Below are 12,843 nucleotides of genomic sequence, written 5' to 3'. Positions count from 1 at the left end.
ATAGCATTGATAAATGGAACTCTTTACCACATGATAACGTCCCAATAAAGCCACAGCTATAGTGGAAGATTCAGTACACCTGAGTCTTACATTATAAGATGATCATAATAGGTAACATTTATTAAATTATTACCATGTACTTGACTCTGTCCTAAATAATTCATATATTATTTTACTCCTCACACTAACTCCGAAGGAAAGGCACCACCTAACCCTTTAAAACAACTATTTCTATTTCTATTTTATTCTTTTTTTTTCGGAGACAGAGTCTCACTCTTGCCCAGGCTGAAGTGCAGTGGTGCAGTCTCAGCTCACTACAACCTCCACCTCCTGGGTTCAAGCAATTCTCCTGCCTTAGCCTCCCAAGTAGCTGGGACTAAAGTCACGCACCACCACGCCCAGCTAATTTTTGTATTTTCAGTAGAGATGGGGTTTCGCCATGTTGCCCAGGCTCATCTCAAAACTCATGGGCCCAAGCTATCCTCCCACCTTAGCCTCCCAAAATGTTTGGTTTACAGGCATGAGCCATTGCGCTTTAACAAACAAAATGGCAAATGGAAAGGAAGAGCAGCTTAAGAAAAGAGATTGAAGCCAGGATTTGTTGCAAGCAAGGAATAATAAAGAGTAGTTCATTTAGAGAAAGGCATATGACCACCTTTCCTCCTCTGTAATCAGAATCTAGAAAGTGATTGAGAAAACCAGGTCTGTGTGACCTTAGCAATGAATTGTTTAGCTTGGGCCACTGTTAGCTTAAGTCAATAACTTCAAAGTTTGGATTGTAGTTGGAATCAATAGAGGAAATGCTCTCAGCATTACCACATCTATCAAATTGTGACATTGATTGCCAAACCAGCCTTATCCAAACACAAGTCCTAGGCTTTTTGCCCTGTTTATCAGCTTTATTTGCTGAGGGTATTTGATGAGTCTTAGGGAAAAAAGAACAGCCCCAGGGACACAGCTGCTTTTATGATGAGATGTATTTGCACCCATACCCTAATGGGTTTGGGTGGTGATATTCTGAAATTTGCCACCCAGGTTTCAAAGATTTGCCCTTAGGGTGAATTAGTGCTATAGTAGAAGTGTGTGGAAGCTGAGAAGGTTGGATTAATCAGGTAGAGAAGTTCTCAGTGCATGGATCATGCTGAGGATGGAGATGGACCTCTAAGACATCCACAGGCCTTTGCTAAGTGATCAGCTTTGGCTCCTGGGCAGGGGAATTGGAGCTGGATCCTAATGTGGAGCAGGCTTGTCATCTTCCTTCCTTTACCCCAGTACCATGCGGAGACCATCAAGAATGTGCGCGCAGCCACGGAAAGCTTTGCTTCTGACCCCATCCTCTACCGGCCCGTTGCTGTGGCTCTGGACACTAAAGGACCTGAGATCCGAACTGGCCTCATCAAGGGCGTGAGTATTCTGGGAGAGTGACAGGGAGGCTCAGTAGGCAGCAGGTGCCAGAGACGTGTCCTCTGAAGTGCTGGGATGTTGTGTTTCATCCCAGCACTATGGAGAACTGCAGAGGAGTTGAGGTCTACAAATGAGGATTTATTCATCACTGTAAACAATGTTAATTTGATCTACTTTGCTAGGAAATGGTACCACAAAGGAACCTTTTTCATTTTTACCCTAAAAATCTAAACTTAACAACAACAACAACAACAAAAAAAAAAAAACCCCTAAACTTTAGGCTTTCTAACTTGGGGAGCCATCCCTTTGTATCTTTTTCTTAGCATAACTGAAACATTATCTTTTTTTCTTGGGTTATTTCCTTTAAGTATATTGAGTTAGAGAATAAGTGCAAAAAACTATATTACTTTTAATGGAGACTTGAGCATTGTTCCTTGAAGGAAAGAGCTTTTCCATTCCTGCCGGGGTGATGCTGCTGCTGGCATCTCCAGTTTTGACTCTTACTTACTCTCTGGTCCCTAGAGCGGCACCGCAGAGGTAGAGCTGAAGAAGGGAGCCACTCTCAAAATCACACTGGATAACGCCTACATGGAAAAGTGTGACGAGAACATCCTGTGGCTGGACTACAAGAACATCTGCAAGGTGGTGGAAGTGGGCAGCAAGATCTACGTGGATGATGGGCTTATTTCTCTCCAGGTGAAGCAGAAAGGTACGGATGGGAGTTGGGGTCCGGTTGTCTAAAACCGTCTCCTGTCTCTAAAGTTCTTTGACACAAGGAAGATGGGAAGCTTGGTTGGCTGGCAGCAAGATTGAGTCTGTGTGTTCTGAGAAATCCCTTTTATAACTCATTTATCCTCAAAGACAGACTTTAATCCAGCATAGTTAACATTCTTCTGGTTTTGGAGAACATAGGAAATTTTTTTTTTTTTTTTTTTTGAGACAGAGTCTCACTGTTGCCCAGGCTGGAGTGCAGTGGCCCAATCTTGGCTCACTGCAACCTCTGCCCCTGGGGTTCTAGAATTCTCCTATCTCAGCCTCCCGAGTAGCTGGGATTAGAGGCACCTTGCCTGGCTAATTTATTTGTATTTTTAGGAGAGACGGGGTTTCGCCATGTTGGCCAGGCTTGTCTCGAGCTCCTGACCTCAGGTGATCCACCTGCCTTGGCCTCCCAAAGTCGAAACAATCTTGATTATCCTGATTTATAGTTGAGGAAACTGAGGTACAGAGAGGTTAAGTGGCTTGCCTAGGATTACACAGTTAGTGGAGTGGGGTTTCAACGCTGGTAAACGGCTCCAGCACCCATGATGTGCCACTTCCCAGCTCACCGTACTTGGGGGAAAGGCACCTGCTTCCTGTTGAGCAGTGCCCTCAGTGCTCCGCTCCCCTGCCTACTCCTTTTCGCACAGGTGCTGACTTCCTGGTGACGGAGGTGGAAAATGGTGGCTCCTTGGGCAGCAAGAAGGGTGTGAACCTTCCTGGGGCTGCTGTGGACTTGCCTGCTGTGTCAGAGAAGGACATCCAGGACCTGAAGTTTGGGGTCGAGCAGGATGTCGATATGGTGTTTGCGTCATTCATCCGCAAGGCAGCTGATGTCCATGAAGTGAGGAAGGTCCTGGGAGAGAAGGGAAAGAACATCAAGATAATCAGCAAAATCGAGAATCATGAGGGGGTTCGGAGGCAAGTCCCCATTGTCCCTGCTCAAGTCCCAGCACAGCTCTCTGAAGGGCATGGTGCATCCTGTGAATGTCTGGATTCCCAGCCCTGGCCCCCTACCCATCAGAATGTAGACTCCCAATCCTCTTCCAAACCCACCGAATCAGAATATCTTAGCAGAGTAGAAGGCATTGGTTTAAAAAAAAAAAAAAAAAAAAGCTTTCCTGGTGATTGAGATGCTGCCAGCTTGACATTGTTCCCTGAGCCCAGGGACCAACGTTTGAGAGAACAGGGTCACTGCTCGCAGGATCAGGAGTCATGATGCTCTGTTCCTGATCAGAAACACAACCAGTGTTTGCTGGAACGGGGGGACCATGGGGAAAGGTGACAGCAGACACTTAAGAAGGGGCTCTTTTTGGCCCTCCCTGGGGAGGGCCATGTCGCAGTTCAGGGCATGGTGTCCATGCTGAAGCTTATGGCCTGGTCTTCACTTAGAAAGCAGCTGCTGGCTCAGTGATCAGGCTAACTCTGGTATGGTCCATTCTACTCCCACAGGAAGATGTGTGGTTCTTTTCCAGGTTCACATTGCCCCAACTTAGCTTACCCTTCTTGCCAGTGCTCACGAGGTAGAGCCCAGTGAACATGGCCATCTGTTCCTCTTTGGCTTCCTGCTGGAACACAACTCAGCACTGCTAAGATGCTAGACCTACTCTTGGGGAGTGCGCTTTGGGGAGGGGAGGGGAGCAACCCTATGTACCCACTGTAGTGGCCTTACTGTCTTAGCTTTGTGTAGATATCCTCTGTACCAGGCAATTTGGGGCCTTCCCCTTTGCCATCCTGATAAGCCATGGGCTAGCTGAACTTGGCCCTAGGCCAGGCAAAGCCACATTCCCTCTTGCTTTCAGCAGGTTGGAGTGGGCTAGATGAGGCCAGGGATCTTTGTGGTGGAAACAGTCAGCAGGCCTCGGGTTCCCTGTCTTGAAGTGCTGATTGGAGAATGGAGGTTCTGGAGAGACACCTCAGATGCATGGGATTTGGAGAGGAGACCCTGGGAATAAGCCCATGGGATTTGGAAGAGACCTTGCCCTCTCCCCTTTTCTTCCATCAGTCAAGTATCCATATTGTTGAAGCCCAGCAGACAGAATTGTTGGCCCACTGTGGGGGACTAAGGTAGCTGGAGTGCCCTGGCATCTGTGTGCACCCATGATGGTATCATAGATGTCTGTCCTGGAACAAGGACATCTAAGTTAGGGCCCAGGGAAACGTCCTGTCTACCGCCATACCTTGTGGTCCCTGTTCTATATAACTTCTTTCTACCTCACTTTGTCCATCAGGTTTGATGAAATCCTGGAGGCCAGTGATGGGATCATGGTGGCTCGTGGTGATCTAGGCATTGAAATTCCTGCAGAGAAGGTCTTCCTTGCTCAGAAGATGATGATTGGGCGGTGCAACCGAGCTGGGAAGCCTGTCATCTGTGCCACTCAGGCATGTGCCCACCCTTCCCCACATTCTGTGCACACTCACAGTTTTGAATGGGAAAGCTCTGGAGGCTGTCTGATCTCTTCCCATGGAACTATCTCACGTAACACACAGATATCTCCCTCCCCCATGCACCTACAGAAAGCCATGCTCTGTTCACCTCCTCACTATCCAGAGGATCAACTCACTGTCATTTGTCTCTGAAGACAGCCTAAGCCACATCTCATTAATGCTCTGTCCCCTCCCAGATGCTGGAGAGCATGATCAAGAAGCCCCGCCCCACCCGGGCTGAGGGCAGTGATGTGGCCAATGCAGTCCTGGATGGAGCTGACTGTATCATGCTGTCTGGAGAGACAGCCAAAGGGGACTATCCTCTGGAGGCGGTGCGCATGCAGCACCTGGTGAGTTCTCAGGGCCTGCGCCATCCCCTGGGCTTCAGGCTGGGCCTGGGATGGAGGCAAGCTCTGGTGCAGAGCTTTTTAGGCTTCTGCATCCTTTATGCACAATCTTTCATTATCCTCCAAGTCACAGCAGCAAGAGGGTGGGGGTGGAGGTGGATGTGGCTTTTTTATTTTTTATTTTTCCTGTTCTGCATTCATGCCCACACCTCTACTCCTCCATTTCCTTCTGCTCTGGAGGCATCCTCCCTTCATTGGACACCACACAGTTCATTTCACGTCCGACTTCAAGGTTGTGAATCCTTCCGTGGCTTAAGTCCTGGGATACTTCTGTAGTGAAAGGAGGTCTTGTACCTCTTCCTCAGAGTCAGAGGTTCTGAGTACCTTTGCCCTATTCTGAAAAGGGCCAGGGGCTCCTGCTCCCAGCTGCCCTCTTCGTTTCAATTCCCCCCCATCCCACAGACAGGTGCTCCCCTAGGGGCCCTCTGTGGACCTGCTCTGGAGGCTGTTGCCTGCACTGAGCTGCCTGTGCTGGCCTTGCATGGTGCCTGTGAGGGAGATTTGCTTTGCTGTGCCATTAGAGTGCAGCTGCTGCTCTTACTCCAGACCAAAAAGCTGGGTTGAGTGACTGGTGGCAGGGCGACAGAGAGGAGGGAGGGTGGCTGACCCAGGTGGTCCTGGACTGAGCGTGTGGAGGAGTTGTAGAGGCTGTTTCCCTTTCTCCTCTGAGAGCTTGTTCTTCAGGCTCTTCCAGCTTGTCGTGTCGACCGCCTGGCCGCTGCTCAGGATTGGAGGCTTGCTCCCTCTCCCCTGTCTGTTCCAGCTGTGGAACTTACTGCAGAGCTAACTCGGGGATCTCTGATCAGGGTTACATAGGTCTGGTAAAACGAGTGCTAGAAATTAACTTTCTCCCAGTAGTCTTAGGTCAGGCTCTGAACTTACACTTTATCCGGACATGGTTTTTCTTCAGCCTTTCTATTCCCTTTCTCACCAGTGAAAGACCAGCCCCTATAAGCCCCCAAGTTTAAAATACCACCCCTCCCCCGAAAAAAAACCACCCACCTGGTCTGGGCATCTTCCTTTCCTTTTTCACTATGTGTCCTGTTACTGGGCTTAAACAGCTTCCAGAGAAGACATGTCATTTCTATTAAATGCTCTTTCAGTGGCAAACTGAATTCATAGACTGAGGATATTTTCTGGCTTGTCATCAGCATCTTTAGTGGGCTTCCCCATTTTGAAATTGGTAGAGGCCAGGGATGGTGGCTTATACCTATAATGTCAGTACTTTAGGAGGCCAAGGTAGACAGATTGCTTGAGCTCAGGAGACCAACCAGCCTGGGCAACATGGCAAAACCCCGTCACTACTAAAAATTCAAAAGTTAGCTAGCTGGACCTGGTGGTGCATACCTGTAGTCCCAGCTACTCGGGTGGTGCTGGGGAAGGAGGATCACTTGAACCCAGGAAGTTGAGGTTGCAGTGAGCCAAGATGGTACCAGCCTAGGTGACAAAGTGGCACCCTGCCTCAAAAAAGAACCCAAACAAAAAAGAACAAAACATAAAAAAATTGGTAGAGAGCAGTCTCTCTCCCAGGTCCACTTAACGTAGCCTGACCCTGGCTGACGCCTCACCGTTTGTGTGATGTGATTGCTGTTCTGATGCTTAGATATTCTTGGTGCAGTCTCACAATTGCCCCATGGTAGGAAGGTTTCCCAGGAGACAGTGCGCCTTGAACCAGTCACCACTAAAGTGGCTGCCTTTCTGGGTCTCTCCACACATCCCCTCTCTCTAATTCTCTTACTTAAATTATGTGACTTCATGGCCTCAAAGGTGGGATAGGGGCTGATCTTTACTTAGATTTACTGAACCATGAAGTCACTGCATAGAATGTGAGGACTTTAAAGTGTCTTTGAGCAAGTCATGTAACTCTCAAGATCTCCTCTGTAAAATGGATTAGATATGTTTATAGCCTTAGCATTAAATATTCACTGCTGTTATTATTAAATGTCTGATAAGTCTCTGCGTACATGGATATAATCTTCCTAACTACCATCACCTCCATTTATAGATGAGGGTCATATGGCTAATAAAGTCTAGGTTTGAATCCCAGCCTGCTGAAACCAAAGCCAGTCTTCCCTCCTGCAACATCATGCTCTGTCTAGCAGGAGATGAGAACAGTTCTCCATTTGGAGCCTGTCAGTGGGGTTAGAGACTTAAGATCCAGGCTCAGGTTCTAAATTCCATGTCCTTTCCTCCATACCCTGGTGTTTCCTGTGAACAGATAGATACCTTAGAGCTGCAAGGCTTGGATTGCATGGCACTGCTCAGAAGATAAGTTACAGGTCTGGGCCAGGCTGCAGCTGCCCCTCCAGGTGGCTAGACCTCTCCTTTCTGTGTCACCAGTTAACACTGCCCGACAGTTCCTCCCCTTAACTGTTCCCTGCTTTCTCCTGTGTCTAACTGATGCAGTTAATGACCCATAACTAAGCAGTACCAGGTATGGCTCTGTTTCCTGTTCATGTCCCCTGTCCTCTGGGCTGCATGCATTCCATTCTTACAGAATGAATGCCTTTAACCTAGTAAATCCTGCCGCACATCTGCTTCTACTGTGAAATTCATGAGGGGGTATTACCAATTCCTCCCTCACCCATCATTTACTAAGAGGCTGGTGATTGCATTGTAATCCTCTAAAGCTTATATTTTTCTTTCTGATTTTTGGTCTTATCTGAGCAAGTGGTCTATAAATAACTCAGTGGCTTTCTCATGACTGTTTCAATCATTAGATTTTAATCAAGTGTCTTATTAAACATACCTGCATGCTTCTACAGGCATCTGTCTCTTCACATGGCTGTTCAGTGTGCCTCTCACAAGTTAGCCCAAGTTTTCCATTCTCCTGCTTAGAACTCAGTTGAGCTGCCTCGCTTTGGCTTTGATCCCAGCTTTCCAGCGCTGCTCAGTCCGTTTCCATGGCAGGCCATTGGAAAGGCTCAGTGCATCCCTGTGCCTGAAGCCAAGTGAGTGCTCACTCCATGCACACATGGAGGCTGGGCGGGAGTCTTTGCCTAACCAGACAGCCATGTGAGGAGGGAGGGCCTGTTCCTTCCTGTAAGCTGTATCATGAGGCAGCGTGGTCAAGTCCTCTGCCAGGGAGTGGCGTGGGCCCAGCCTGGGCATGTTTCCGTGCCAGGGTGCTAGAGCCTACTGCCAGATTGTCTTCCTCCACCCCAATCAAAAAATCCTTCCAGAATGGAAGACCCAGTGTCCCCTGTATTGGAAGGGAAGTGGCAGCACCCCCTGAAGCAGTTGGACTTCCATCACCCTACCTCTGCATCTGCCCAAAGGACAGATTTAGCCAATTAACCTGAGGTTACCTTCCTCTCTGATTAATTCCCCATTCTGTCTTCCCATGTGTTGTGTCTCGTTTTTTTTTCCTCCTCCTTCCCTCTTCCTTGCCCCCTCTTCCCCTAAACCTTACAGATAGCTCGTGAGGCTGAGGCAGCCATGTTCCACCGCAAGCTGTTTGAAGAACTTGTGCGAGCCTCAAGTCACTCCACAGACCTCATGGAAGCCATGGGCATGGGCAGCGTGGAGGCTTCTTATAAGTGTTTAGCGGCAGCTTTGATAGTTCTGACGGAGTCTGGCAGGTAGGGCCCTAAGGGCAGGTAACACTGTTAGGATAACCAGCCTCTTGCTCCAGCTGCTCTAGGAGAAGACAGCCAGGCCCAACTTGGCATCTGGGCACAGAGCCTCTTCTCGTCTGTAGGAACACAGCCAGGGAGGTCATGGTAGGCAGGACCAAAGGGTCCTGTGGCTCAGTAGGCACAGCAGATGTCACAGGCACCTGATGAAGGACTGGTTCCTGTAGAGTCTTGATCTTGGCTCAGCTCAGAATCTCCAGTGATTGGGCTTCTCTTGGCCTTTGTCCCCAGGAACATGTTCCTCACCAGCTGTCCGGGTGACTCTTCCCTTCCCTCTCCTTTTGTGACAAAGCTCTGACAAAGCTCTGTCCCCCTCTCGTCCCTTTGGACGAATGTTGCTCCCCTAGATTGCCCGTGAGGCAGAGGCTGCCATCTACCACTTGCAATTATTTGAGGAACTCCGCCGCCTGGCGCCCATTACCAGCGACCCCACAGAAGCCACCGCCGTGGGTGCCGTGGAGGCCTCCTTCAAGTGCTGCAGTGGGGCCATAATCGTCCTCACCAAGTCTGGCAGGTAGGAGGCGGTAGCAGCTCCCTGGGATGCCCTGCTCAGTGGCACCTCTCCTTGGGGTCCTGGGAGCAGTGCATTGAACAGTGCTCGGGTGGCGCTGAGCCAAGGTAAGACCCCTCTGCCTGCTGCCTGGACCTGCAGGGAAGGAGTGAGCAGAGCCCCTTCCCTGGGCCCAACGGACTCCAGGCAGCACTCATAAGGAGTGTCAGAACATTTGGATCAAAAGCAAGTTTACACTGGAGATTTATTACATAATAGTGCACAGGCTGACTACACATGGTTATGTGATATTGAAAATCTAGTCCTCTAAAATAGTAAAAGATAACCACTTTTGCTTGTTCCAGTTACTATGTTCTCTTTAAAAATTCAGTTGGGAAGATGAATTTAAATGCTGCTTACTGTGTGTCCATTTGGCACTCTAGTCCCTCCTGTTTCTGAGCTCTCAAGACAGTTGGTTTCCAGCTCGGGAGAAGTTGCTTTGCTATTTTGGCTGACATTCTGTAGGGTCAGGCAGCCAGGCTGAGGACTGTGTGGCCTGTGCTGGGCCTCCAGCTTGGGATCCTTTCCTTGCCCAGGACATTGAGTTAATGTCCTTCACTCTCCTGGTCAGGGAGTATGCTCCTTGTCACTGCCCAGAGGGCAGTGAGGGTTTCCTGGAAGAGAGAGGAGCAAACAGGCAGTGCCCACGCACTGAGGAGCAGCAGACGGGCGTGGGCAGCCCAGAGAACCAGGACACAAGCGCTGTGCAGATGATCTCAGCAGAGGGCTCCAGCCTCTCAGTCTTGGCTAAACAGCTCCAACCAGTAGGGTTGACCTTTCTTAAAAGGTCTAGTTCTTGCTGTTTGGCTATTTTAAGCTCTAGTCTTCTGGGGTTTCACTTAGCTGGTCCTGGCCTCAGCAGTTGCTTCCCTCTGAAGGCCTTGCATGGAGGCCAAGCGTGATGTGCAGGGACTTCTCTGCTGTGATGTGGCTTAAGTTTCCCTGACACCTCTTGAGTGTCCTCATAACTTCCCATCAGGTGCCCCTCCCCAGCTCCTGAGACACATCTGCAGCTACAAGTGTGCAGTGTCAGTGTTTAAGAAAGTGCCTGGCAGAGGGGCTTCAGAAGGGTCCCCTGCCTTCCAGAGGAGGTTTGGCAGGCAGAGCTGCTCCTGCACCAACCTTCCCATTTCCTGTTCTTGCCTGCTGAGTAGCACCTAGATTTCTAAGCCTCACTTACTCAGATTTGACTCTGGGTCCTTAACAGCCCAGTTGCTAGGGCTGTTTCAGGAGCTAAGGGCCATGTGGGGCAGGGAGAAGGCACTAAGTAGAGAAGCCTGATACTGATTCCTTAGGGGGCGGGGTCAGCTCTGCTCCTGCTCTTTGCAGATGTCAGGAGTCAGGTGCTACGCACATGCTACTTGGCTCGTAGTTGTCACTGGCAGCGAGAAGAATGAGTGCTGTGACACTGGGCCAGGGCTGCCTCTCTGTGTCAGAGTTCAGGGTGTAGGAGGAGTTCTGCCAACCCTGAGCTGTGGGGTAAGTGGGTGAGGCTGACCTTGCCCGGGTCAAGATGATCCTGGGCTTCTGGCCTGTGGAATACAGGTAGAGGCCAAATGGTAGCTTAGCATGCTATAGAGGATATAGGATGAGGGGCTGCCCAAGCCTCGGGAGGGGTCCTAGGGAGCAGAGACTGAAGTGGCCAGAGCCCTCAGGCTGGCACAGTGAGCTGGATGAGAGGGTGAGCTGTTTGAACACCCTGAGGTGTTTCCTGGGGGCCCATGTAATGGTCATTTCTGTCTGTCTGTCCCCCTTCCCATCTCAGGTCTGCTCACCAGGTGGCCAGATACCGCCCACGTGCCCCCATCATTGCTGTGACACGGAATCCCCAGACAGCTCGTCAGGCTCACCTGTACCGTGGCATCTTCCCTGTGCTGTGTAAGGACCCTGTCCAGGAGGCCTGGGCTGAGGACGTAGACCTCCGGGTGAACTTGGCCATGAATGTCGGTACGTGGTTGGAGCAGGGGCTAGAGCCTGGTGGGGTTTGGGGCTGCTTGAGCATTGGCTTCTCTGGGACGTTGAAATTTGGGGAATAGAAAGGGGAACTTGCAGATCTTGGAGGGGCAAGAGGCCCAGCTGACTGCTCCTCTCCCTCATTGGGAATGTTTTCTGAATCTCTCATTCCCTGAAGTCCTAGGCTGAGCCCAGGAAGGAAAAGGGTCCTTTGAGTTGTAGGGCTGAGCGGTTCAGTCCCTCTTCTTTTCTAGTCTAGGGCCCAAAGAAAAATTGTCCATTCTTTGGCATTTGCTCATTACTGAGAATTTTTGTTTTTAAATAAAATTGGCTAGAGCTCCTGTACTGTGGGTGGCATACAGATTATGTACTGATGTGGCATTGTCCCCGTGTAAGGTAGGGTATCATCGGATGACAGGAAACAGCTAGCTCTGACCTTGGGCTAGGCTTTGCACCCTCTCGAGGATAAAGTGAATGATGTCCAAAGGTCCTTGCCAACCCTACCATCTGAGTGATAAGGAAATTTCACGGCCTCCCTCCTGTTTGCCTGGGCTGTGGGTTTGGCGCCACCTTGTGGTTTGAGGAAGTAGTGGTCAGCCAGCCTAGTTCAGTGCTCAGGTTTGGGGCAGCTACCCAGGTGTAGACCCTTCCTGGCTTGGCTTTTACTCACCAACCTCCCCCTTCTCTTCCTCCAGGCAAGGCCCGAGGCTTCTTCAAGAAGGGAGATGTGGTCATTGTGCTGACCGGGTGGCGCCCTGGCTCCGGCTTCACCAACACCATGCGTGTTGTTCCTGTGCCGTGATAGACCCCAGAGCCCCTCCTCCAGCCCCTGTCCCACCCCCTTCCCCCAACCCATCCATTAGGCCAGCAACGCTTGTAGAGCTCACTCTGGGCTGTAACGTGGCACTGGTGGGCTGGGACACCAGAGAAGAAGATAGACGCCTCGCTGAAACACGGCTGTGTTTACAGCCTGCTCTGGTGGGACAGCTCAGAGCCTGGCTACCCATCATGCGGCCCCACCCAGTCAAGGGAAGGAGGAGGAATGCCGGACTGGCAGCCCCAGGAGCCAGATGGCAAGAGGGTGACAGCTTCCTTTCCTGTGTGTACTCTGTTCAGTTACTTTAGAAAATGGATGCCCAGAGGACTCCCAACCCTGGTCTGGGGTCGGGAAACAGCCAGCGAGAGTTAGGGGCCTTAGCGCACAGAGCAGTTGTTCCATTTAAGCCAACTCTGGCCCTGGCCCTTACTTGCTTCCCCAACCTCCTGGGCCTCCGCAGTTCACGTGTCCCCGCACTTCACACCTGTCCCCACCTGTCCCCGCCCTCCACTCAGCTGTCCTGCAGCAAACACTCCACCTTCCATTTTCCCCCACTACTGCAGCGCCTCCAGGCCTGTTGCTATAGGGCCTACCTGTATGTCAATAAACAACAGCTGAAGCACCTGTTTCCTCTCTTCTGCTGGGGAGGGGGAGATGGTTGAACCCTGCCCTCTGAGCAGGCTGGAAATGGCTGCAGCCCCGTGCCCCACCTTGGGAGCTAGGTGGTGTTGCCTGCCATCTTGCCTGCCTTCGGGTACAGATGCGCTGGGAAGGCAGTAGCTGACTATCTTAGGGTTCTAGGTTGCTCCCTTCAGTGCTGTGGGGAGACCTTAATGGCTTACGTGAACCAGAGATGGGAAAGAGGAGGGACAAGGGCTACCCCCTCCCACTCTG

At 50.7% G+C, this 12,843-nt stretch overlaps 1 protein-coding gene across 7 annotated transcripts in view; it reads left to right on the top strand.

The window, feature by feature from the left end:
• Window positions 1-12,573, top strand: part of PKM (pyruvate kinase M1/2) — a 37,364-nt gene extending 24,791 nt beyond the window's left edge. For 4 of the 7 annotated variants that reach the window (XM_064382247.1, XM_064382253.1, XM_064382244.1 and 1 more), the window contains 8 exons: window positions 1,273-1,404; window positions 1,927-2,113; window positions 2,811-3,081; window positions 4,392-4,542; window positions 4,785-4,937; window positions 8,409-8,575; window positions 10,945-11,126; window positions 11,828-12,573. In XM_064382247.1, coding sequence (XP_064238317.1) covers window positions 1,273-1,404; window positions 1,927-2,113; window positions 2,811-3,081; window positions 4,392-4,542; window positions 4,785-4,937; window positions 8,409-8,575; window positions 10,945-11,126; window positions 11,828-11,934 — 1,350 coding nt within the window. In that variant the 3' untranslated portion in view covers window positions 11,935-12,573. Of the gene's footprint in view, window positions 1-1,272; window positions 1,405-1,926; window positions 2,114-2,810; window positions 3,082-4,391; window positions 4,543-4,784; window positions 4,938-8,408; window positions 8,576-8,976; window positions 9,144-10,944; window positions 11,127-11,827 lie in introns of all 7 variants that reach the window. The other 3 variants (XM_064382255.1, XM_064382251.1, XM_064382262.1) reach the window with 1 other exon arrangement.
• Window positions 12,574-12,843: the final 270 nt, after the last annotated feature.

This window comes from Aotus nancymaae, unplaced genomic scaffold (assembly GCF_030222135.1).
Source record: "Aotus nancymaae isolate 86718 unplaced genomic scaffold, 86718_ANA_hifiasm-v0.15.2.pri h1tg000003l, whole genome shotgun sequence".
NCBI classification, from domain to species: domain Eukaryota; kingdom Metazoa; phylum Chordata; class Mammalia; order Primates; family Aotidae; genus Aotus; species Aotus nancymaae.
Note: the sequence above shows the minus strand (reverse complement) of the source record. Positions and strands in the feature narration are given on the sequence as shown.